Source organism: Aspergillus saccharolyticus (assembly GCF_003184585.1).
Source record: "Aspergillus saccharolyticus JOP 1030-1 unplaced genomic scaffold BP01scaffold_10, whole genome shotgun sequence".
Classification (NCBI taxonomy): Eukaryota; Fungi; Ascomycota; class Eurotiomycetes; order Eurotiales; family Aspergillaceae; genus Aspergillus; species Aspergillus saccharolyticus.
Window position 1 is genome coordinate 1 of NW_020290620.1, and position 22,898 is coordinate 22,898.

The 22,898-nt window shown below is 44.1% G+C and overlaps 11 protein-coding genes across 11 annotated transcripts; 6 read left to right on the forward strand and 5 right to left on the reverse strand.

Moving 5' to 3' along the window:
* Nucleotides 1-829: 829 nt before the first annotated feature.
* Nucleotides 830-1,874, forward strand: BP01DRAFT_396797 (uncharacterized protein; the record flags this gene model as incomplete). Its single annotated transcript, XM_025578486.1, has 2 exons — nucleotides 830-1,401; nucleotides 1,450-1,874. The coding sequence occupies 2 exons, from the start codon at nucleotides 830-832 to the stop codon at nucleotides 1,571-1,573; spliced, it is 696 nt and encodes a 231-aa protein (XP_025432360.1). The 3' UTR covers nucleotides 1,574-1,874.
* A 202-nt stretch (nucleotides 1,875-2,076) lies between these two features.
* BP01DRAFT_14492 (uncharacterized protein) lies at nucleotides 2,077-2,461 on the forward strand. Its single transcript, XM_025570582.1, has one exon. It carries the CDS (start codon nucleotides 2,172-2,174, stop codon nucleotides 2,364-2,366), a length of 195 nt encoding a protein of 64 aa, XP_025432361.1. The 5' UTR covers nucleotides 2,077-2,171; the 3' UTR covers nucleotides 2,367-2,461.
* BP01DRAFT_390668 (uncharacterized protein) lies at nucleotides 2,359-3,966 on the reverse strand (the record flags this gene model as incomplete). Its single annotated transcript, XM_025578021.1, has 2 exons — nucleotides 2,359-2,555; nucleotides 2,620-3,966. 2 exons carry the CDS (start codon nucleotides 3,964-3,966, stop codon nucleotides 2,520-2,522), a joined length of 1,383 nt encoding a protein of 460 aa, XP_025432362.1. The 3' UTR covers nucleotides 2,359-2,519.
* A 534-nt stretch (nucleotides 3,967-4,500) lies between these two features.
* On the reverse strand, nucleotides 4,501-6,192 carry BP01DRAFT_355416 (uncharacterized protein). Its single transcript, XM_025574681.1, has 4 exons — nucleotides 5,767-6,192; nucleotides 5,148-5,710; nucleotides 4,957-5,096; nucleotides 4,501-4,884 (listed from the first exon to the last, which is right to left on the reverse strand). Exons 1-4 carry the CDS (start codon nucleotides 5,980-5,982, stop codon nucleotides 4,541-4,543), a joined length of 1,263 nt encoding a protein of 420 aa, XP_025432363.1. The 5' UTR covers nucleotides 5,983-6,192; the 3' UTR covers nucleotides 4,501-4,540.
* Nucleotides 6,193-6,502: 310 nt separating this feature from the next.
* Nucleotides 6,503-7,242, forward strand: BP01DRAFT_14582 (uncharacterized protein). Its single transcript, XM_025570586.1, has 2 exons — nucleotides 6,503-6,831; nucleotides 6,883-7,242. The coding sequence occupies exons 1-2, from the start codon at nucleotides 6,649-6,651 to the stop codon at nucleotides 7,102-7,104; spliced, it is 405 nt and encodes a 134-aa protein (XP_025432364.1). The 5' UTR covers nucleotides 6,503-6,648; the 3' UTR covers nucleotides 7,105-7,242.
* Nucleotides 7,243-7,379: 137 nt separating this feature from the next.
* On the reverse strand, nucleotides 7,380-9,275 carry BP01DRAFT_422385 (uncharacterized protein; the record flags this gene model as incomplete). Its single annotated transcript, XM_025579567.1, has 1 exon — nucleotides 7,380-9,275. The coding sequence occupies one exon, from the start codon at nucleotides 9,273-9,275 to the stop codon at nucleotides 7,380-7,382; it is 1,896 nt and encodes a 631-aa protein (XP_025432365.1).
* Nucleotides 9,276-9,551: 276 nt separating this feature from the next.
* On the forward strand, nucleotides 9,552-10,486 carry BP01DRAFT_355418 (uncharacterized protein). The gene is made up of 2 exons (XM_025574682.1): nucleotides 9,552-10,224; nucleotides 10,282-10,486. Exons 1-2 carry the CDS (start codon nucleotides 9,611-9,613, stop codon nucleotides 10,409-10,411), a joined length of 744 nt encoding a protein of 247 aa, XP_025432366.1. The 5' UTR covers nucleotides 9,552-9,610; the 3' UTR covers nucleotides 10,412-10,486.
* A 479-nt stretch (nucleotides 10,487-10,965) lies between these two features.
* Nucleotides 10,966-11,556, reverse strand: BP01DRAFT_355419 (uncharacterized protein). Its single transcript, XM_025574683.1, has 2 exons — nucleotides 11,509-11,556; nucleotides 10,966-11,449 (listed from the first exon to the last, which is right to left on the reverse strand). The coding sequence occupies exons 1-2, from the start codon at nucleotides 11,537-11,539 to the stop codon at nucleotides 10,995-10,997; spliced, it is 486 nt and encodes a 161-aa protein (XP_025432367.1). The 5' UTR covers nucleotides 11,540-11,556; the 3' UTR covers nucleotides 10,966-10,994.
* An 814-nt stretch (nucleotides 11,557-12,370) lies between these two features.
* BP01DRAFT_414894 (LipA and NB-ARC domain protein) lies at nucleotides 12,371-16,414 on the reverse strand. The gene is made up of 9 exons (XM_025579089.1): nucleotides 16,296-16,414; nucleotides 16,019-16,244; nucleotides 15,912-15,971; nucleotides 15,794-15,863; nucleotides 15,519-15,745; nucleotides 15,271-15,469; nucleotides 15,062-15,217; nucleotides 13,969-15,010; nucleotides 12,371-13,922 (listed from the first exon to the last, which is right to left on the reverse strand). Exons 1-9 carry the CDS (start codon nucleotides 16,364-16,366, stop codon nucleotides 12,704-12,706), a joined length of 3,270 nt encoding a protein of 1,089 aa, XP_025432368.1. The 5' UTR covers nucleotides 16,367-16,414; the 3' UTR covers nucleotides 12,371-12,703.
* A 375-nt stretch (nucleotides 16,415-16,789) lies between these two features.
* Nucleotides 16,790-18,764, forward strand: BP01DRAFT_422388 (FolC protein). Its single transcript, XM_025579568.1, has 5 exons — nucleotides 16,790-16,849; nucleotides 16,908-17,039; nucleotides 17,101-17,984; nucleotides 18,039-18,196; nucleotides 18,282-18,764. The coding sequence occupies exons 1-5, from the start codon at nucleotides 16,823-16,825 to the stop codon at nucleotides 18,533-18,535; spliced, it is 1,455 nt and encodes a 484-aa protein (XP_025432369.1). The 5' UTR covers nucleotides 16,790-16,822; the 3' UTR covers nucleotides 18,536-18,764.
* Nucleotides 18,765-19,321: 557 nt separating this feature from the next.
* BP01DRAFT_355423 (uncharacterized protein) lies at nucleotides 19,322-21,302 on the forward strand. The gene is made up of 3 exons (XM_025574684.1): nucleotides 19,322-19,876; nucleotides 19,927-20,304; nucleotides 20,393-21,302. Exons 1-3 carry the CDS (start codon nucleotides 19,582-19,584, stop codon nucleotides 21,124-21,126), a joined length of 1,407 nt encoding a protein of 468 aa, XP_025432370.1. The 5' UTR covers nucleotides 19,322-19,581; the 3' UTR covers nucleotides 21,127-21,302.
* Nucleotides 21,303-22,898: the final 1,596 nt, after the last annotated feature.

The window sequence follows — 22,898 nt, forward strand, 5'->3', positions numbered from 1 at the left end:
AATTGCACCGAGCCCAGCTCGAAAGAAGTCATCTTGGGTCCGCTTTCCATTCACTGTCATAATGTCAATCACACGAGGATCTTCTATTGATAAAATGGTTGGCAAGGGGACTTTTTTAGCCGTTTTCGCGAATTCGACGGTGCTCTCATAATTGAGGTATGACAAGACCCTTGTTACCGCATCAGGTACTTTCTTGACTGGTAAAGTAGGTGCAGCTGGTCCTGATGATTTTTGCGAGAAGACAGAAGAATGAAGGAGTGTGTGTAAGATCTGAAAAGCTGATTCAATCTCGTCCTTGTGGTTGATCAATGTATTCTCATCGACTTTGTGTATATTTTTAATCGCGGACAGGGCTCCCAGAATCTCCTGGAGGGACTCCATTGTAGACGATGTGAGCTGCAAGATAGAGAAGAAGAGAGTAGAGTTGAAAACCCATAAAATGTGATGAAGGGGTCTGAAGACAGGCACTTAGCTTCAGGCTCTTACACACCTAGCTAATTGCATACAATTAGCTAGACAGGGATAGTGCCGCCGGTGGCGCTGGCTGTGCTTGTTTTGAGCTGTATACGCCCGAAATAACAATGGGAATATAACAATCTGAGAACCTGTGATGAGTAGAGATGAATTCAGATATGAACTGGGTTGAAAAAGAGTAGGTCTTTCGAAGTCAATTGGCATATTGAAAGACGAAAAGGTATGATTACGGTCCATCCTCAAAGAACAAAACTGACTGCTCCATGACATTTAGGAGATAAGAATGTCCTCAAAAATTCTGAATTTCTTGAAGAAGATCTTTCATGTAAAAAAAGATGACAACCGTCTATCCATCATGTCTTCCTCAATGGTGAATGCCATCCAAGACCCATTGCTTGTTAGGAAGCTTGCTACAAGTGACACTTTCGGACCGGAGGCTTTCAGTCATCTGTGCTCCATTACAACATACCATGGAATCAGGTATAGGGAGGCAGATGAACCATCCTTGGTGATAGTGGGCGACTATGGTGCCACGATCGGACTCAAGTTTACGCTTTGGCCACGCTCATTCTTTAATACCTGCGCCTTGCCTCGAAGCCTGCTAACTCACCTGGTTCCCAAAGATGAGCAAGATCACCTGGAGGTAAAGTATGGCTTCAACTGGTCTAGTGTGTCAGTCGAGGCGAGGCTTATTTCAGTGCCTACGTGTAAGGCACACTGGACTATGACGCTCGCTGAGAATAGGAAGAGCGTCAATATCTCTCCTGAAAATCAGGAACTTCGACTCTATGACGACTTTTCATATATGAAGATTCACGCTCTGGTAACCTTTAAAGCTAAAGGATACTCTATACAACACTTATCTGCAAACGTGTGGTTTCCGGATCATTTAAAGCAAAATGACACTTGCCGTTGCGTTGATTGGATGTGAGTTACTCTTATTAATTAAAATATGCTCTTATTAATAGATGATAGCTACCTTAACTTTTGGAACTTTGGGAGGAATGGCTTTCTTGATCTCAGTGAAGGGCTTGGCGACGATCTTTTCACCTTCTTGCAGCAGAAACGTTATGAGGCAATCATCTCTGCTGCAAGCTAGCATATTTGATGTTTGGTTTGAGCTCTACATATAAAGCTGTCTTGTCCTGCTTTTCCAGATTTTGTGACTAAATTCTGTGGAATATAATTGCTCCTATGGCTGCATCTACAGGTATGCAAAAAAAAGTCAATTCAATAGCATTAAACTTATAAGATTCAACAGCAACTACTATCATTCACTGTTAGTTGGAAACAGGAGAATGAACAAATTGTTTATCTTGGCTTTAATCCATTTACTTGGAGGAATGTACCTTATTTGCCTATCCAGAAATTACACTAAAAGGCTCGTCTACCAATTGGAAGTAGAAGAGTCTTTTGACCTGAATAATTATTAAAATGTAGTATTCTATGCTACAAGGTACTGTCCTCCTTCTGTCGAAGTTAGCGCGGCTATCTATTAGCAGAGACATATTGAGGAGCCGGAGTCAGATGATTCTATCCCTTGGGTTTGCGTATTTATTAAATAGTTATACGCACAGTACCAGCGAAACATTACCAGCTCCAAAGTGGTCAGCTTTCTGATAGTACGGGGATGGGTTTTTGGTGACCTGAATCAATTGAAGTCGCTATGGGAATGCAAGACATAGCATCTTCTCAACATGACCGAGGTTTCTTGGACAGGTACTCTTGGGGGGAAACGGAGGCAGACCGGGCTCTTTTATGTACACGGGTGTACTGATTGTTTAATCCTGGTATTGCCTGGAGTTCTTCTTCCGAGATCCATGCAAGTCTGCAAACCAGAAATTCCTTCATACCATTTACTCCTTCTCTTGAGTGGAATACAGTATGAATGATAGTATTTGGAATGTATCGTAGAGGACTAAGCGTAATATAAGAAGCACTATAACTAAGTAAAATTTTAGGTAGACACTCAGTACCAAATTCTCAAAAAATCAAGTACCGACCATGTTGAATGGTAGTCAATCTTTATAGCTTGATACCATTTGCTATGTTGAATAGCGGACTTCGGTCGGGCCTTGAGCCTTAAGAAGGCTTGTCAGCGCGTAGATAAGGTTTCCTCCTGTAATTATAAAGCTTATTACCAACCACAGTCCAGCTTTTTTGTGGATCGTTGGTGACCCATTCGCCATTCAATCTGTAGTTGTAGCCTGTGTTATCCGAGGACGGGAAGAGTTTAACATCGCAGTATTGGATATTAGTCGTAGCAACTGTTGTCTTGGCGGCTGTTGTCTTGGCGGCTGTTGTCTTGGCGGCTGTTGTGTTGGCGGCTGTTGTCTTGGCGACTGTTGTCTTGGGGACTGGGTCGGTCGCAATTGGAGTCCTTTTTTCAACACCTTTGCCCTTGTCTCTCCCTTGAGTCGTGCTCGGAATAGATATGTTCCCTGAATTCACCTCAATCGTATGTGCTGGGCCAGGGGTCAATGGGTCATAATACTTCTGGATAGTGTTGTTCTCCCTTGCTAGCCTAATCGCAGCCCACAAAGCAAGATTCACCGTTAGCCCGTCAGCCCTCGCCCGCGCCCATGGAATAATTGCATATTCCATAGCATTGATGTCAGGAATAAAATCAGTGGGTTTGACTGAAGGATCATTGGTACTAGAGCTCACTTGACCGGTGCTCATACTCATACTAACTTCATCAATGCTCATTTCGCTGACACTACCCACTATATCCGAAGATATCGAAGAGATACGCTGACGTCTGGGAATTATTGAGCTGATCTCCGAAGTCACCGAAGGACTATTCTGGCTTGCCGGCTTTGCGAGACTGCGTAGCTTTCTTGGAGATGTTCGAATTGCTTCGGGCGCCAAAAATAGACGAATAACAACCAGAGCCTCATTAGAGATTATGAAGACAATCGATGTCTTGTTGATTGCGCCATAGTATTGAACTTGCTCAAATGGGTTCATAAGGGACATCTTATCCTTTGCGTTGAGTGTGCTGTTGGCCGGGCCCATCTGAAGCAGCTTGATTGCATCCTCATGAGACCAAAGGTATTTCGTATCCCCACAAACAAGAGCTTTCGTACGCTTTCTTTGGCCTGGAGGTTTGCTATCATCACCGGCACCCCAGTCTGGGAATATGTCCGTCGCTTCACATGTTCGAGAGCCGTCCGCAATAAACTGGCTTTTTGGCAGATTGGCCGACACGATAACCATATTCGTCGCAGCAAGCACATCGCTGAAACCGCGCTCCGAATATAGTGTACTCAGGTTTGCATCCTGATATTCGGGGACTGGACTTATAAAATCCCGCTCTTCAGCTAGTTCAGACGCATATCGCTCCACAATATTTTGGTGTGTAAAATCTGACCATGGGTAGATATTTTCCACAAAGCTCCAGGCGGCATTGTAGGTTGGGACTGAGCTTGTACCACGACAGTCCAAGATGACATTGGGCTGGGTCAAATGTTTATAAACAGTTTTCGACATTGTAAAGCTTTGAAAATATGGATGAATGTAGTCTTTCGTATGAACATAGAGAAGTACTGGGCAAGAAGGCCGCATTTATAGCTTAGTCTTATGTCTTGACGAAAGTGTTGCCAACCTATAGTAATGCCAGCAACAACCTCATCGAAATTTTTAGAGACAAGAGAGCTAAAGCCGGAATTATTTACTCTATGTCAAATCCTCTAATGTTTTATCCAAGCAGAAGAATCAAACTGCTCGCCATTGGAAGTCTCTAACGGATATAGAAAGCACAGAGAGACTAATCCCATTTTGCACAGTATAAAAAAGTTGAATTATCCCACAATAAACCGGAGATTTAACATATACTAGATAATATGATGTATATGAGCAATAGCAATTTTCAGGAATAGAGCACCCGGAGCTCTTCCCTCCTCTGATTGACGCCTACTTAGTCTTTGATGCTGATTTTGTAATGACCAAAGCTTTCTTACAGCACGGTGAAATGGCGACCTCTACATTCGATAAGAGACTACTTGTCACAGCATATCACATATCCCCAGGTGAGTAAGAATTATAGGATTGGAAAAGCCCTAAACTAATTTTTTATCCCATCAAATTCCTTCTTTGTGATGATTGGACCCCATTCTTCATTTGCAACAAGTCTAGCACAGATAAGAAGCCTTTGCTCGTCAATTTCCCAAGACCCAGGAAACAAAATAAGTAAAAAATTTTGTTCCATAATGATTTCATTCAGATTTTGCTCAAAGCATTCTACCCCACAGAATGCGATCGGGTCTACATGTTTTGTTTTTGGCGTGTAGGAGAACCAGGCAGATTGAAATTCCTGGAGAAGCCGAGACATGGTAATGTGCCATGCTGGAGTAGGACGTATAGCTTCTAAAAATGGAAAAATAGAAGCTAGTGATGGATGCGTCCATGCTGGAATCATCATTAGTGCGTAATCAATATTTAAGAACATTCATAGTTCAGAGAAAATATGCGATAACTTACTATCTGGCCGATGTCGAGTCTTTAGACAGATTAGTTCTAGTTCTATACCTTCAAGCTTTCGAGTACAGAATTCCACAACAGTTTCCTGGTTCAAATTCAGTGTTGCAGCAATATGAGCACGGAAGTCTGATTTTTTTGCCCTGCCAAATTGTTAGGTGTTTGCTTAGAACGGTGATTACTGCTGTACAGACCGATTGAGAATATCACCTAATACTTCAGTTTGTTCAATATGAATTAGTTCCATCAATGGCTTGAATCGTTTAGGAAAAGGCCACGGCGAATTGACAATATAGGAGTGAGAAAAATCGTAGAGAACAGAATCGTAATAATCATGAAGACGAAAATGCTCGTCACATATATCGCGGTGTAGTATCCCAATCTCATGCAACGCTGTAAGACGCCGAAGCCGATCAATAGCTAAAGAAGTAAACCACTTCTTTTCAAAACAGCTTAGAGATAGCTCAGTAATTTCTGCAACAAAACTGTCGAAGAGATGGAATTTCCGACCGGGGGATACTCCCAATATGCGCCGGGAACTTGGATTTGGCTTAATTCTTTCAAGCACTATTGCTCGAGGACGCAATGCGTAGTTTCTAGGATACTGCTCGCGTGTCAAATTGAGCACCCCAGAGTAGGTCGGAAAATATGAGAGTTTAGAAGGTGGACAGTTGTAAAGAATATGTTCGTAAGCTCGGCTTTCATTCAAGAAAGGATCTAGTTCTCTCTTCGACTCGAAATATTCTTTGTCAAAGAACTATCCTCAATTAGTAATACTATCAGAGCTAGGAAAGAGGGATTCTTTCCACGTACCGTTTTCGCCACGAGATTTGCTGATCTATTCACCTGCAACCTCAATACTATGATACTATGCAGCGCTGGCCTATCATCACGCATTGGTCGTCCCAATCTCCAAGGGTAGTTGCATCCGAATTGCTTGAAGTCTTCTGGATTGCGGACATGTTGCTCACTCAAATCAAGTATATGCGGCTCACAATTCTTGAAGAATTGCGACCGCACAGAATCCATGGCAAAGTGAAAGGGAATTATCTTGAGGCTGTTTGTGAACAGTCAATATAAGAGACAAGGGATAGAAATGAGATTTAAATTTTTCGCAACCAAATTGCTTGCTCTCTTAGGTGATACAGTGTCTGAACCAAGACCAGTCTTAACTCGTATATATGGACGCACGGAAGCAAAGAGCTATTCTTCTATAACTTAAGCTGGGTGCCGCGTCAGTCAATCGTTGTTTGCAGCGTCGGGACTACGCCGAATGTCGCGCGTTGTTGGCAGAGGTGGCATGTTTTAATCATGTAAGCAATAATAGAATGATCAACTAGCCTAGTTTGTCTATCATGTGACTCATGATTGAGATGGCATACTTGACACAAAACCACCTGCATCTCAAGTTCTATATAACTTCTAGCATAATTTTGTCAGGATAGGGGCGTATTCACTGATAATCACAATCATCAACAGAAAGTAAGTTAAGAGTAATGGTTGTCCTAATACCTAAATCTATTTCTCCTTCATTAGTTTAATTTTAGAACTACACAAAACATGTGTTTTAAATCCCACGTGACGCTTACATATTAGGCACCAACAACCCCGCAGCAGTCTTCCAACCTCTTGAACCCGACAAACCGTGAATTACTTCTTCATAATATTCTTTGAGCCTTTCAATTTATCGTTAATATGGCATACAGCGATTATGATCTCACGGGTTCTGCAAAGACTCTTGTTGAAGAGATCAGAGACATGATTCAAGAAAACCCTGTGATTGGCGATAGGAAGCCTGGTAGTGGCCATGAATTCTCTGGCAAGGAATTGTCTAGCAAGACCGCCCAGTTGGAGCAGGAGCTAAGCAATGAGAAATATGTTGTTAGTACTGCTAGTGAGATGTACAGTAATAGTCTAAACATGACTCAGGCTTCTAGATGCAAAGTCCTCCATCTCGACCATGGCGGAATCATCTACAATAGATCGGGTCATTTGCTCGTTATACCTTTGAACGGCTCTGCAGCTTTCGAGCGGACTACCTCTACACAAACGGACGAACCGTTACGGCCATGTCATTACCTCACGGAAACCAGGAAAATCCGGGGGGACGATATCGATGTTATCCTTGTGGCTCTGGAGGAGAGAGATTGATTCATAGTTGGGTCAGATAGTGCGGGTTGTTGAATGCTTAATGAAAAAATTATGACAATTAGATATAACATAGGAATCAATAAAGCCCATCAAGCGCTGCTTATCAGTCTTTGACTGATATATTTCTCCTTCAGAATAGCTGGAGGCAAAATGTCTGTGAAAGAGTCCCGGTGCAATAGTTAAGACCCCGGAGCTGGGATATTCTATGGATTCAAAGCATTTGCACAGGGGGTGTCGTCAATATTATGTAAGCTCGACAAGAATATTGGTTGCTCCTAAAGGTCGATACCGGTAGACGAATTAAGTAGGAAAACCCTAGACTCGTCATTACAATCGTCTCTCGTTCTCGTGAAAAATGATGGGCAGTTTAAATTATCGATCTCTGTGCTCGAAGGCCTGGCTTGGGGTACGGGAGGACGGTAGGTATCGTGCTGGCCACCTGACAAACCTGAGATTATGGTATGATCCCAAGTATCAATATTCAGGCGCGATGAAGCGGCAGGGTATATCGAAAGATCAGATACTTCGTGATTGAAACCTTGACTACTTGTGCGAGCTGTAGAATTGTCCCAAGTACTGATGGATTGGCTGGTTGAATCGATTGGATGTGTCGGAAATCTGCATGGAGCTGTGTCGTCGCTATCTCGAAGACTCTCTGAGATTGGTTCATCGTCCCAAATATTGATAAGGACGTCAGCAGAGGTGAGTTGGATCTGAGCTGAACTGAATGCGCCTTCCACATGACTCGGGGGTACTCCAAATAATGTGGGATGATTCCAGATGTCGATACAGAGTTCTTGATTGTGTGGCGACAAATCTACAGTCGGAACAGAGACTCCTTGCGCTATGCTTGCAAGCACATTATACTCCATGTTTGAGTCAAATGGATCCACGTTTGGAGCAGGGTTGACTGGCGGTGTCATCGCATTGGAATTCTCAACATTGTCGGAATCGGCATTCGTGATTTTGCGAGATTTACGGGAATCCGTATGAAGGTCGTCTGAGAGTGGACGCTTCGTGGGTGTGGGTTGAGCTGGTATCGAATGATTACCGGTGATTTCGGATATCTCCTCCAATGAAGGCGCTAGGGGACGGACAGAACTGGGTATAACGACCGGTTCTTCCACCATATCTTTCGTGCTGAGTGACTCGGAAGACATAGATAGCGAGTAATCAGTTGTCGCTGCTTCATCTGCGTTGAGCACCTGAGGAGAAGCCGGCGACGAGTGAGAAGTCGTTGCATCTTCATCCAAAACACTTAATTCGGGAGGAGATGTCGCCTCTTCATTCGGAGTAGTTGATTCGGAGAAAGACGTCACCCTTTCATTCGATGTAGACGCTTCAGACGCAATTAATTCGCACGTCTGCTTGGTGTAGCTTTCATAGCACTTGTCTCGCCATGCCTTTGTGCTTACCGCTAAGTTTTTCCAACATTCAGTGGATATCAGACTCTGCGCGACCAACTGTAAGGCTCTCGACGAACAGCGGATAAACCAGCTCCACGCAAAGAATGTTATCCAGACGTAAGCACATGGGAGCGAGCTTGGAACTTCTCCGTCCACAGAGGTTTCTCGAAGTTTATCCCTAATGACCTTCTCGAGAAATTTGAACTTGACACCGATCCCGATCAGTAGGGCAGCTTCCTTCTTGTCAACGAATTCAGCACATTCGTTAGCGTATGCTTGATAGGTTGCTCCTTTCTTCGTGTCAAGCAGCATCGCATCCAACTTTGAGTGATAACCGCCTTCATGTGAGAACTGGAGATAATCTTCTGCCAGGGAAGATACTGCTAATCCAGCCCTAAAGCGCATTTCCATTGTCTTTTTCGCACCGACTTGCTTACCATCTCGGACACGGAAGTCTTCCTTATTGTCATTGTCGATGATTGTAGCCACATCCTTTTTACTGAATTTCTCGATATTTTCTCTGTTTCTCAACAAGCTGTTCAGCAGGTTGTGTGCTGCTTTTTCATCCCGCTGTTTTTGAGCGGCTTCTTTGTGTTGTGCCTCCTCCTGAACACGAGCAAGTTCATCAGAACTCCGTATTAAAGCTTTGAACGATTTGTATAATCTCTTGATTTCCTTGCCATGAGTGAGAAAGGTAGCTGGATTCTCTTCCAAGAGGCTTTGAAGGGCTGAGATCCCCCGAGAGACCTCAACAATGGTCTCCATTGGGTGAGTCGTTTCCTGGGTTCAAGTTGACAGACTTCCTCGCATTATATGCAGCATGGCAGGCACCCCTGCAAAGGAAACTGAACTTCAGTCTCCGTTGCAGGGATCATTAGCAAGGCTCTGTCTTCGATGATTAGGCCTAGGCGCTGGTGGCGCTGACCAAGTTCTTGATAGGCTGAAAACGATCCCAAGATCCAGGCCTGTGACCAACCCAAATACTAGGTAGTTCCCGGTTCACATCAGAGCAGGCCCTCCGGTGTGTTATCTCTGTACGGTATCAAAACGGTATATAGGAGGACTTCCCAAGATCTGAAGTCAACATCGAATCAGACACTATGCTTGGATCTATAATACATCATCTTAGGGACATTTTCACTAAACATACTGAGGATCGTTTTTCAGTGATGTGTTCCTCAGTCACAACCATACGGGATATACCTCACGTGTATGGCCAAGAAGCGCTTGATCAGCTGTTGTACATCGACAAGTACCTAGGAATTGGCTATGGACCCAACGATGAACCGTACTTGAAACTCGTTGGTTGCTATGGTCAGCCGCCTGAACGCAGACGCACTCATTGGTCACGCTCGTTCTTTAACCAATGGAGTTTGCCCCGCAGCATGTTGAGCTATCTGGTGCCTGTCGATGAGCAAGAGTATATGGAGAAACGCTATGGTTTCAATTGGTCCCGGGTAACAGTCGAGGCGAGGCTCATTTCGATCCCTACATGCAGAGCCCATTGGACCATGACTCTCGCGGAGAAGGGAAGGAGTCTCAACATATCTTATGAGATTGGAGGACACCGATACTACGAGGATTCTATTTATCGGAACTTCAATGCTCTGGCTGTCTTTGAGGCTGATAATTGCTCAGTATACAAATTATCTGAACATGTGTGGATTCCGGAGCATACGAAGCAGACGGACACTTGTTCTTGTGTCGATTGGTTGTAAGTTACCTTCATTTGTTTGCGATGGATGCGACGTGCATCACTAATGGCTAGTAGCTTTCTCAACCTTTTTCGGTTCAGTGTAAATGGCTTCCTTAGTCTTGGTGATGGACGTGGCAAGGATCTTTTCAATTTCTTGCAGCAGAAACGATATGAAGTTGTCGGCTCTTCTGGAAGCTGGATCTGATGTCAATACTGCATAGTTTGATCATATATATCAAGCTGTTTCCTTGTCTTTTTCACATTGGAAACTACTTCTCTAGGACATACTTCTATCATGGCTGGATCCCTAGGCTTACAGAAGACTCACTTTAATACTCTTGAGCTCGTGAGATTCAGTACACAACTGCAATCCATTAGCATCAACAAGCAATGGGACGAAGAAAAAAAATGCTTTCTTTTCTCTTTATTATTTCACTTACAGGACTGTATCCTGTCTGCTTATCCAGAACCAAAGTCGAGCCGCCCGTGTATCATTTGGAAGCTAGAGGATACCTGGGATTGGAATAGTCGATCTGTAGTATTTCTTGTTACGGGAAACTGCCCCCCTTTTGCAGAGATTAGTGCCGCTATCTATACACAGAGGCATATTGAGGAGCCAGAGTCAGATGATTTCTTTGGTTGGGTGTGAGTATTTACCAGCTACTGGGCATAGTACTAGCTAATTTAAAGCAGCTCCAAAGTAGTCCATTTTATGCGAGAACGAAATTGGGTCTTTGGTGACCTGAATCAATTGAAATCGATCTGGAAAGGCGAGATATAGAATCCTATCAACATGACCGAGGTTTCTTAGACATGGATTCTCGAGAGGAGACGGACGCAGACCGAGCCCTTTTTGCATAAGAGGATACACGGGTGTAATGATCGTTCAACTGTGGTATTGCCTGGAGTTCTTCTTCCGAAATCCAATCAAGTCTGAAAACTAGAAACTCCTTCCTACCATCTAGTCCTTCTCTGGAGCTGAACACAATACGAATGATATTGCCAGCCGAATGGCAACTAGTATCGTTGGACATGCATCCAAAGGGTTCGACAGCTTCAAGCGGCTCGGATATGGTGTTGTCGGTAGTATCAATTTTGTCGCCATGATCGTATTCATCAACACACTCAGCGGTCTGTTCTAATGGAGACAGCCCAGATCCTTCGCGCGGTGAGCTAATGGGGATCGTAAGGGTACTGGCTGTGTCATTGAATATAGGCTCGGGTGTAGAATAATCGCTCGATACTAGAAACCATTAAGATATGTTAGCTCATGTCTGCCTTGCTTTATCATAGCCAAGTCACCTTCTATGAGGCCCTCTGTGGGAGAAGTCATCTTGTAGCTTGTAGTTCCTTAAAGTAAAGTTCTTGGGATACTAAAGGCCCGGAACCGCGTCTCTATTTATATACTACCAAAGAGCAAGTGGAGTCTGCAATATGTCGGAAGAAATAGTATCTGAACTCTTTCTGTCTTGTTGTGAGGTCTGCTAAATTTGAAATGGTATGAAAATCCTTCCATGGTGATATTGGACGCCGACTTGTCAGAAGCTCTTATTCCTGATCGATAGAATTATAAAATGAAGCATGAGCCCATTCTCAGGACTTGGCTTTACAGGGCATAAAGAGTGAAACTTTCCCATTGTAAGAATCCTTACCAATTAAATGAGGCATATATTAACCTTGATCAGAGTCAAAGTGATTATGAACAATTGACCAGAAAATGCTCTGAATGAGTTGAGAAGGTCTCAATCTGAACTTATTCAGATCCACCGAAGAAGTTTATTTCAATTACCACCCATTACTAGAATAGATCAACAAATCGAAGAGCCATCTCAAATGACTCCTGTGTCTCTGCCTGCGTTCGAAACTATAATGTCAACAATAATGTGGCTTCCTGGCAAGGTGGAATATTTATCGACAGTCACACATTCACTTACCTATGGTGAGGAAAAAGAACGCGGTAGGATGATCTCAGTTGATGGATATTGCCCAAGTCCCAGCGATTCTAGATTTAAGGTTATCTCATAAGTATTTTGTCATATTACCTATCTGCCCGTAAAATAACCGCCAGGCGAGCAGGCGAGCCGCTCACCTCTTCCCGCATTCTGATTCACACACATTTTTGAAGTGGTCTCTCAACGTCTTAAAGCCGTAAAATTGTGCTTTTAGTTAATACCTCTCGCAGAGTATCTTACACATACAGTCAAGAGGCTCTCGTGAATAGTTCGTCCACATGGTGATATATAAGGTGATTGATTGAGAGATAACTTTCCACCCTTCTAGACTTTGAAAATTCTAGATGTCGATATGTAAAGGGAAAGAAAGGCAGAATGAAACTGTATCGGCTTCAGGTACGTAGCCCACTTACCAAGGAGCGATTGCCTTGTAACAATAGGTCTCTATACAGCCAACGACTGATCACTCTTCTTCTGTGCAAAGCTTTGGATTGTCCCCAATGCGCTTGAGGCCACAATTTCAGTCTCGGTGCTCCCCCGTCAAACTATGAAGACAAAATCACTGGGTTTCTCCCCTCACTTCCTAGCACGGTCACGATATAGTCATACCAGTATGAGCCAAGACCCACAATCCAATATCTTCCCTTCTCATCTGCAATGTTCTTCTGCGCTTGCTTAATGACTTGTTGACACTCGTCGTATCGACCAATCCGTGATAAGATCTGAGCGATGGAGTACAAAACAACACCATGATTGAAACCCTGATCCCAACCTGAGTTTCTCAGTAATTCTGATGCACGCTGCCAGCGCGCAAGTGCAGTCTCTAATTGACCTTGGAGATGTGAGATTCTTGCCAGTCCGACCCACACGCGAAAATGCTGCGTACTCTGGCTGACATCTGGATCAGTAATTCGCTCGACGACTGACAAAAGCTCTGTCAAGCACTGCTCAGCTCTCACAAGCAAGCCACGTCGAATAAAGCTTTCTATGAGGCCGAGCCGTAATTGTCTCCCTGTACTGATGTTATACCATCCATTTTTTAAACTTATTTCGAGTGGTTTCTCGATGAGTGTTTCTGCTTCCTTTGGTCTTCCAACCTCGCAGTACAATGCGGTGATATTCGAGATTAGATTCATCTGCCAACCAGTACTTACGTAGTAATCCTCTGCCGAAAATCGACTGAGTATTTGCTCCAAGTATGGCAGCGCCTCTTGAAATCGACCCTGGTTTCTTAATATTCTCCCGATCATCACATCACGACTTTGTAAGACCAGAAGCTCCATCGATGATGGAGCTTCTGGATGAATGGGCTGCCAGACATTGAGCTCTTCTTGGGCCCGTTGGAGATCGCCCTCTCTGATAAGAGTCTCTGCAAAAGAGACTACGATATCTCCTTTCGTGGCATTCCATCTCACATCCGAAACCAGAGCCTCGTCAAGCCCCGGCAAAGCTATGTTGTGGATATGGTTTTCGAGAACTGTATATGACTGCTTGAACTTGCCTTGCAAACGAAGAATTTTGCTCTCGACACAGGTAGCCCATCCTTTCAAATAACAATCTTTCTCATTCGATAGAAGACCTCTTATTCTGTCAATGCATTCGTTTTTCCACGGAAAGTAGCGAAATCTTGCAGCAGAAAGGAGCATAATCGTTACAGCCTTCTTGAGAGCTGGGTACTTCTCACAGACAGAAGGGTCTAATTGGTCGAAAATCTTCAATATCCGAGGGATATGCACAAACATCTCTCGTCCAACAGCACCAAAACTATGACTTGTTAGCAGCGAATCTAGGTGATTAAAAGGAGACATACTCATCGTCAACATATACACTGAAAGGAAATGCATGAGCGACTAGCGAAATGGCCTGTATCTGCCATTTTACACGCTCTTTATGAGCAACTCTATGAGTTGCACAGTCCTGAACGAGAGGGTGAACTGATATCGCCTTTCCTTCAGTCCCTGTGGTATTTCTCTGTATCAATGAAAATCCAAGCAGATGCCCAAGCTCTTCATCCAGTTGCATTTCATCCCCGAGGAGAGTGGTCAATTCTTGATCAAGACCTGTCTCTTCGGGTGTGATATGGGCGATTTCCCCGTCGCGGCCCCACACCTTTTTCGTTGAGCATGCTCTGCGGAGCATTGTATCGGTGATATTACCGCCCTCGAGGTATGAGAAAAGTATCAAAAGGCCTGAAGCTCGTGGAGCGTCTCTTTCAAGTTGACGAAAGTTCAGCTCCCAAACAGTCGCCACGGTGTTATCATAACCACTTATTCCAGGATTGATCTTGAGTATTTCGTACTGCTTTTCTTGAAAGAGGCGCTGATAGTCTCTCAGCGACTTCTGTCGTCTCCGGATAAAAGCACCAGCTTGATCGATTGCCAGCGGAAGGTATCCCAGCTTTCTTACAATAGCATTAGCCTGGTCGAGATTATCCTGCGTCATATCACTGATAGCAGCTTTTTCAAGGAGTAAACCTATAGCAGCATGCTCATCCAGGGGTTCCACGGCTTGACCTGCAGGAGCAAGAACACCGACGACTACTGGATCGCGACTTGTGATGATAATGTGACCCCAAGAACAGACCGGAAAATATTTTGAGAGTGAGACAGAGTCCAGATTATCTGCGCCGTCGAAGATCATGAGCCAGTGAGTATTTCTGGGACTGGCGAACCACTTTCTCAAGAATTCTATCTTGTCAGGTGTGTTACCCAGGTGCAGTAAATCACAGATACGCTGGAAATCGGCCATCAATGTAGTGTTTGAAGTGGCATTGAAAAAAACCACACCATCTTTATATCTAAAACGATTACGCAGAGCGTACTGCAATGCGCTGTGTGTTTTACCAGTTCCACCTGCTCCGAATTAGCAAAACTAGACCTCCAAATGATGTAAGTGTGAAATACCGAGGCCAGTCAGTGCATATATCAACTGTCTATCCGAACTAGACTGACTGAAATACTTGTCCATATTGTCTAGAAGTTGTTGTCTTCCTCGGAATGAAGTACACCTATCGAACGGCACATCAAATACAAGTTCTGTGTCCATATCAAGTTTTGAAACTATTAGATTGGTTAGTAATGCGCGGTAATCTGTCGAAGAACTTAATACTGACATTGTTCTTCTCGCGAGCAACTAGCGGGACTAGTAAGTGCTCTTGTGATATCTTGTTTGAACTTGAGTAAGCGAGTGACTACTGGTCTGTAGTTTCGGTCCTTCACAGATGAGAATCGTGCAATATTTCGATGATCAGCGAATTGACCGATCGGGATCTCATTTGGGATGTTGAGGATTGCCGACCGCTGCTCAACAACCTAAACTGGACAGTCAGACCTTTCATCTAATCCAACTATATTGGCATACCAGTCTTTTGAAAATCCCAATGCTTGTCATTTCCAACTCGAAGAATGATACAATTTGTAACTTCCCTGCTTTCTCCACGAAGTCTTCTGTGATTTCAAATAGCACTTTGGAATCTTTGCGAAGCAAGCTTAGCAGTCCGCGAGCCGGCCGGAAAGGGGAACAAGCATGGATGATATTCGCTATGACTTTTCCTGTGTCGGCAACACCACTGCCACTATGAGGGGTTGCTACGTCATTAGCATGATTGAAACTAAATGGCAGATATTGCAATATACCTAGAAAAATGACCCCGTAGGCGGCATCTTGCACATGTTGCTGCTCCCTTGGGCACCGTATAAGAAGGGCCTAAGGACAAAATTAGCCAAATTTATTGAGTTTTAAACAGTTTCGTACCTTCTTCACAACAATTCCACCAAGGCTATGACAAATATAGACAATAGGTCTCTTGCATTCCTGTTTGGTTGTAAGCGAACGCTAGCTTGTCTCAGCTGAATTCAAACCTTTTCCGTCTTCCTCAAATCGACCAATTCTGACAGAAGTTTCATGGATATGTTTCTAAGATCCTGGTGTCCAGTAAAATTGTTGAACCGTGCATTGTATCCGTATGTCATGATACGGATGTTTGGCAACTCCTGTGGCAATAGATCACGAAGCCACATGACTCCACTCTGCTTGTGGGTCCAAGTCTCTATGGCATCTCCGTTAAGCCCGTGAACCGCGATGAGGCTGGATTTGGATGAGTAGAATATTTATAAAGGATACTTGCTTAGTCCTTACTCATATGTAATATCGTCCGGGCTAGGCGGTTGGTAGAGGACTGTTAGTCCGTATTCAGTACTTGTGTTCATTCTAAGCGGTTTCTTTCGAGACGTGCTTGACCATCTGTTGGGTGAAGCTCTGATGGATAACAGAGAGCTTGATTTTGGAGGGAAGATCTGTCCTTTAAGTACTGACATGATATGCTGCCTCGGAAACTAAAATAGTAACAGGACTACAGGCGAGAGAATCTCACCAATAGAGTGAGGAGTGCAAGCGCCTGTGCCTAATGTGACAGTGATAACGTAAGACTTCCAATAGGCACCCAGGGTGCACGATAAGACTTTGCGGTTCGGATCGCAGGAGTGGTGGGGCAGGTGAGGGGTAACTTTGTGTGCTTTGGTCATATAGGTTGAGTGTAATTTACCTTACTCCATAATGAAGCTAGAATCCAGCTATTGGCTATAAAGGCAGGCTACCTCCCGCGCACAGTTGGTGGTTTTTGACCGTTCCCAGTCAAAAAGCCACCTTCTACTATATTTACAAAGATGATTAAGTCTACACCGAATTACATTGTATAATCTACATTACATTCCAATCTCTGGTAATATCAACTGATATAGAATGGATTAGGAAGCGATACGAAAATTAAATACGACGCAAACTGGTTTCAAAATCTTACGGGATCGGATCCAGTCAAAAAAACTTTTAAATGAATCGGCTTTGGATCAAATGCGAACTTGGGTTCAATGTCTAGGCTACTCGGTAGGCATACCTGATCACTGCTCACTGAACATATCTGATATAGTAGACACAACCTGAACAGATCAGTGATCTTGACAGACTCAATGTAGTCCATGTTGCTGGCACTAAAGGCAAAGGCACTACTTGCGCTTACACAAACTCTATCCTTCAACAACATCGCATTTCACTTGGGACGCCTCAAAAGATTGGGCTTTATACTTCACCCCATATAACAACTGTGCGCGAGAGAATTCAGATCAATTCAGAGCCATTATCGGAGGAGAAATTTGCCAAGTACTTCTTTGAAGTCTGGGATGCTCTTGAACTTGAAGATCTCAACTCGGGAATCAGACCATCTTACTTTCGATTCCTAACTCTTATGTCATTTCATGTCTTCATGCAAGAGGACGTTACCACAGCCATTTACGAGGTCGGCGTTGGAGGCGAACTAGATTCTACTAATATTATTACCAGCCCTGCTGTTACTGGTATTACTACACTCGGTATCGATCATGTTACTATGCTTGGTAATACAATTGACAAGATAGCGTGGCACAAAGCAGGGATCTTCAAAAAAGGATGTCCTGCGTTCACTGTACCTCAGGTATCTCATGCGATGGAGGTTTTAAAGAAACGTGCAACTGAAAAAGGAGCTTCTCTGAGTATAGTTGAGGAATATCAGGCGGTCCATGAGATTGACATTAAACCAGCAGAACCTTTCCAACGGATGAATGCTTTTCTAGCCATCAAATTGGCAGAAACCGTTCTGAAAAAGCTTGGTGTTGTCACAAGTTTCAGGGGTGGTGAATTGTCTACCCTATTTATCCAAGGGCTTGAAGATACTTTATGCCGAGGGAGATGCCAGGAATTAGTCATGGGTCATGAACATTGGTATCTTGATGGTGCGCACACTCAAGAAAGCCTCGAAGCAGCCTGCTCTTGGTTTGGAAGAAGATCGGGTATCAGGTTGGTTTCTCTTCAAATCACTGTTAGACTTCAGTGCTTACTTTATTTCGGCAGTCTTCCGCGAGTTCTTATATTTAATCAACAATCGTCGAGAGACGCCATTTCGCTTCTCAAAACCATTCATCATACTCTGGACAAAAATTTTGGTCTCAAATTCACGTGCGCCATTTTCTGCACAAATAGCATGAATAGTCTGAAGTCGAGTAATATCGGTTTGTATCATCTTCTAGCACCTGAAATTTATGCAATGGAGAAACCGAAAAAAAATATACTGTGACTAACTTGTGTGAACTCAAGAATTCATGAATCAAAACGTCGACCCAGAGACGATCCAGAGTTTATCTTTGCAAAGAGAATTAGCGCAAACCTGGAAAGAGCTGAACCCCGGAGATGAAGTGATCTGCTTGCCTACGGTAGAAGCTGCTGTTGACCAAGCGAGAGCGATTGCCAGAGAAAACCGCGGATTGAAAGAGACCGAGATATTTGTCACAGGAAGTTTCCATCTAGTCGGCGGTGTGCTGTCTATATTGCAAGAAGGCCAAGAGATTTAGAGGCGTGCACGGTGCGAAAGATTGGATCCTTTCGGAATTTTTTCAAGGCATAATGAAGCAGACTTGCATGGTTTGACTTGACTAGGCTGTTCTTCGTTTCAAAGTTTTGAGCAAATAGTTTCCTCCTCTGCTTTACCTGACCACGGCACCTTCACCTTCTAGTTCAAGCTGTAACTCGTCCATTTTCCTTTTTGATCCACTAGGCAAGAGTCTAAAAAGCTAGAATGACAGCCATATGCTATCATCCCGACCCTCAAACATCTAAAATATAGCCATAAGGCTTGGTTGCAGTCAACTCGTCCTTACGATCACGTTTACCTCAAATGTCTTGAGTGGTGAACTGATCAGGCCTACGAGTTGACAACATTCTTATTAACATAGCTAGTCGTCATTATCGTGTAGCTTAGGCCATCTGGATGCCAATGGCCGATTCACTTGCCGCTAGCTGATTAATTGTGAGCGAAAGTAATACTGTGTGGCTCAAGTTTTCATTTTTCTTTGTTCTAGAACGAGGCATTTTACACGGTCTTGCATTAATGAAATACAAGCAATGTGTCTACTTGTGCTTGGCTTACGAATATGTATGGATAAGTAATCAGTAAGGCGGTTCTCGGATGTAGCACAAGACAATATGGCGAAAGCCGATCATCTGGTTTTGCCGCGTGGGGTCTCCTTAGCTGCCCCTCACAATCCCGCTTTGCGTATCCGTGTTTCTTGAATAGATCATGTGACTTGCGGGGACAGGGGTAGGCACCGCCGATCGAATTTCACCACCGCGAGCTTCAACACAAATGAACCCTTAATCTTATTTCTACGCGAATGACATCTGATCTAAATATCTTGAAAATCGGATCTTGCTTCAGCTTTATGCAAGTCTGCTTGCAATCAGTCTCGTGGTCTTTCTGTTATTCGTGCCAGCACCAATGCTGAGGCACATTCAACCGCCTTGCTCATTCCGTCTTAAGCCACGTTTCCCAACCTCGAAGTTTTGCGGACGCGCGGCCCTTCTTGCGCCGTTGAAGGCACCCAAACTATCATTTACTACAATGTCCTCAAAAAAATCGACAAAGAGGAGGTCTGATCACGATGAATCGATTCACCCCTCAGAGGCACAGCAATCTGCACAGCGCAAACTGGAACTCGGTCTTCATAAATTACGTTGCCTAGCCTCATCTCTTCTTGATGGCAATCCCATTTGCGTACACGTGGATAAGCTAAACAGTGAATACAGTAGAGGCTTCCTGCTTACTATGGATAATGGGTGTAAACTCATTGCAAAGTTACCATGCACACACACAGAACAAGCCTTCCTCGCGTCTGAGGTAGCGACTCTCAAATACCGTATGCTTCATGTCCTGTTAGACAAACTCTTCGAAGCTGACATCTCCTAGTGCGCCAATATACATCCCTTCCAGTTCCAAATGTCCTCGCCTGGAACCCAGATAAGACAAATGAGATTGGTTCGGAATATTTGATCATAGAGAAGACTCCTGGGGTTGCTCTAAAAGACTTGTGGGAAAATCTAAGTACCCTGGATCGCTACAGCATTATTGAGAAGATTGTCGCTATGGAGACTGAGCTTGCAAATCTGGATTTCCCAGCATACGGTGCTCTCTACTTGCGGGATTCGGCATCTGCTCAACCGAAGTATTATCCGCTGGCCTCTGAACGCGACTGTGGTGAATCTTTCTGCGTTGGACCAATATATAAGTTGTCACAAACAGATGACAACACGGAATCGTCTGGAGAGTTAAAGTCTTTCGGGCCTTGTCAGTCTATTTCTCACATCCACGTTATTCCTTTGTATTTGTTATTGGCCATCAACACTGTTCTAACCATCCTTTCAACCCACTGTAGGGTTAACTTTCGAGAATTTCGCCTCGTACTTCGGTCAACAACAGGTGATTACCCAAACAATTCGCCAGAGTGTCGAAAATAAGTTCCAAGCGATGACTCAAGTTCATTTCGACCCTATCGATGAAATTAGAGCTCTGCTAGAAAAGGCCTCGGTTTTGACACCTATTTTGACCTCGGACAATCGAGTTCAGAGAGTCTCCAAACCATCTTTATGGCATAGCGGTCTACCTCTTGACGATATCCTGGTTTCTGCGACACAGCCTTCAAATATTCTTGGAATTATCGGTTGGCAGTCATCTAAAATCCTTCCATTATTTCTGCAAGCACAGTTCCCCAAATTTCTTGGAACTCCCAGATCTTATAAACTTGGCGATTCTATGCCTAGTCTCTCTGGTTTTGCTGCACTCAGTCCCGAACAGAAGCAAAGCGTACTTCGGAACCAAGACACAGCCGCCCGTACCAGATATTACGAAATGTGCATATTTGACTACAATAACCCAGTTTATGAGGCATTGAATCTTGATCCAAAACTGACTGAACTGTATCGGTACCACGATTTATCCACAGAGGGTGATATACTAGGCCTTTACAGCTACTTAATCTCTGTCTCGGCAGACTGGGATAGTTTGGGATTATCTGGTGATTGCCCATTTCAATTCACCTCGGAGGAGTTAGTGCAGTTTCAGAAGCAGCACGCTCAATATCGCGATGCTTTGAACACAAGGGGCTCATGAACTATGACCATTTATTGGTGCTAATGAGAGTCAAAAAGTGGCGGACAAAGATGCCAGGGATATCTGGAAAGAGTTTGTCAGGTATACCACTTCAGCAGTATGGCATTTGTTATTTAGTAATGATGGAAATATAAATTCGGCAATGATTGGGCACCTGCAGAAGCACAATTCTAAGCCCTGTATTTAGGTATAGGTAATCTAGCCCTTCTTATATTATGACATAGTATTCCTCAACAACAATAAATAACGAGCCAGGAAGACGAGTAGTGTTATAGCTTAGCTCAAAGAATGACATTGATAGGGCTATATTCATGACCTTCATCCATGCTTTAGGAAGAGATATAATCAAGCTCAATAATGTGTTGTGTATGCGGGATATCGAAAGGAGTCAAAAGTCGAAAATAATCTGAAAGTAGTTGTTCGAGTGAGGAGCATGGCAGAGTAAGCAGATGTTTTCGGCTTACGGTAGATCTTGTAGGAAGATTAACGCAGTTGATACGGCAGGCATAGCAAGCACTCCACAGACGTAAGTACTAAGCAGTGAGATTGAGCAATGAGGTAAGCCGCATTAGCCACGTAGCGTTCGTCCTCAAGCAGATTGCCAAGGCGGAAAGGTGGCAAGGTGCTGATCTGTATTTCCACGCAGTGGATAGCCAAGGGGCAAAGGGCGCTATGCCTAAGCAGGGACGCTATACCACTCCAAGTAATTCGCCGTCACCGCAGACTACGGAGTAGTATGAAGTACTCATATATGGATCGACCAGGATCAAATATTATCGACCGACCGAGCCAGATGTTCGAGGGTTCCGCTTAGTTGACACACGACACCTACTTGGACCGGTTTGTTTGGGGCCAGTTGGTGATGCAGCTGTATGCATGAGATGATGTGAAGCTGGTCGACTCCCTGCTTCGTACCTTTGTCCTTTCGCTCTACTCAGCATTCGCAGGCATAGTCATGGCGATTTAGCGCTGCCCCCCCCCCCATCCAGAGCAGCGCTGAGCTAACCAAAGTTGCATTGAGCACGTAGCATACCACTGCAGATGCTGGAAGCATGATAAAGCAGGTATAATTGCAGTAGACACTCGTGACCTTGACTGTCAGGATAATGGAGGGCCCCTTGCGACTGATTCTTACCTGGCAGACAGTGTAATGTCATTCCAAGTCTTTTGTTTGCTAATCTAATGGATGGGTATTTTTGCCCGATTTGTCCTGGGAATGTCTTGCCAATCTGACTCCCATATCTTTTGACACGTCCCTGCCCCAGTTTGTTCGTGGCAGATTCAGGGAATCTACTCTATGCTCGATCGAGAATGTCAATCTTACTCCTTAACTAGTGGGGGCTTGACCAGCGATCACCAGCCACAATCGGATGATCCCTCTTTGTCTTCAGCCTCATTCATCTTCAACGGTTTCCTTCCACCAGACCGGATTTAGTCGCTCTGCAAACTCACTCCATACACTACACCGTCGGCAAGGGATTACACCCGGTCACTGATATGGGGATGACTGAGGTTTTGTTCTTCCTCGAAACAGTGCTATATGATAGACACTGTCCATATCTCTTACGGTAAAAGAGCCTGCGATCAGGTCATGGATGATTGCTCCCAGCTACAGGATACTATACGGTAATAAACTCCCTGAACATACCCCGCCATGGGGAAAACATACGTCCCGAGGTAATCATGATTTGAACATGGAACCTCCTGAAAGACTCGGACAATTCAAGATATGATTACTACCTAGTCGATGATGGTAAGTAGTATACTAAACT

Coding starts and splice junctions, on each gene's coding strand:
- BP01DRAFT_14582 (XM_025570586.1), top strand. CDS start 6,649: ATGGCATACAGCGATTATGATCTCACGGGTTCTGCAAAGACTCTTGTT. Junction 6,832..6,882: donor AGCTAAGCAATGAGAAATAT/GTTGTTAGTACT, acceptor AACATGACTCAG/GCTTCTAGATGCAAAGTCCT.
- BP01DRAFT_355416 (XM_025574681.1), bottom strand. CDS start 5,982: ATGGATTCTGTGCGGTCGCAATTCTTCAAGAATTGTGAGCCGCATATA. Junction 5,711..5,766: donor CAAATCTCGTGGCGAAAACG/GTACGTGGAAAG, acceptor AATTGAGGATAG/TTCTTTGACAAAGAATATTT. Junction 4,885..4,956: donor GACTCGACATCGGCCAGATA/GTAAGTTATCGC, acceptor TGATGATTCCAG/CATGGACGCATCCATCACTA.
- BP01DRAFT_14492 (XM_025570582.1), top strand. CDS start 2,172: ATGACCGAGGTTTCTTGGACAGGTACTCTTGGGGGGAAACGGAGGCAG.
- BP01DRAFT_355419 (XM_025574683.1), bottom strand. CDS start 11,539: ATGACTTCTCCCACAGAGGGCCTCATAGAAG. Junction 11,450..11,508: donor CACAGAGGGCCTCATAGAAG/GTGACTTGGCTA, acceptor AATGGTTTCTAG/TATCGAGCGATTATTCTACA.
- BP01DRAFT_422388 (XM_025579568.1), top strand. CDS start 16,823: ATGATTAAGTCTACACCGAATTACATT. Junction 16,850..16,907: donor AGTCTACACCGAATTACATT/GTATAATCTACA, acceptor AGAATGGATTAG/GAAGCGATACGAAAATTAAA. Junction 17,040..17,100: donor TTCAATGTCTAGGCTACTCG/GTAGGCATACCT, acceptor CAACCTGAACAG/ATCAGTGATCTTGACAGACT.
- BP01DRAFT_414894 (XM_025579089.1), bottom strand. CDS start 16,366: ATGAACACAAGTACTGAATACGGACTAACAGTCCTCTACCAACCGCCT. Junction 16,245..16,295: donor CCGGACGATATTACATATGA/GTAAGGACTAAG, acceptor ATCCAAATCCAG/CCTCATCGCGGTTCACGGGC. Junction 15,470..15,518: donor TTGGGATTTTCAAAAGACTG/GTATGCCAATAT, acceptor TGTCCAGTTTAG/GTTGTTGAGCAGCGGTCGGC.
- BP01DRAFT_355423 (XM_025574684.1), top strand. CDS start 19,582: ATGTCCTCAAAAAAATCGACAAAGAGGAGGTCTGATCACGATGAATCG. Junction 19,877..19,926: donor GGTAGCGACTCTCAAATACC/GTATGCTTCATG, acceptor GACATCTCCTAG/TGCGCCAATATACATCCCTT. Junction 20,305..20,392: donor GTTAAAGTCTTTCGGGCCTT/GTCAGTCTATTT, acceptor AACCCACTGTAG/GGTTAACTTTCGAGAATTTC.
- BP01DRAFT_355418 (XM_025574682.1), top strand. CDS start 9,611: ATGCTTGGATCTATAATACATCATCTTAGGGACATTTTCACTAAACAT. Junction 10,225..10,281: donor TGTTCTTGTGTCGATTGGTT/GTAAGTTACCTT, acceptor AATGGCTAGTAG/CTTTCTCAACCTTTTTCGGT.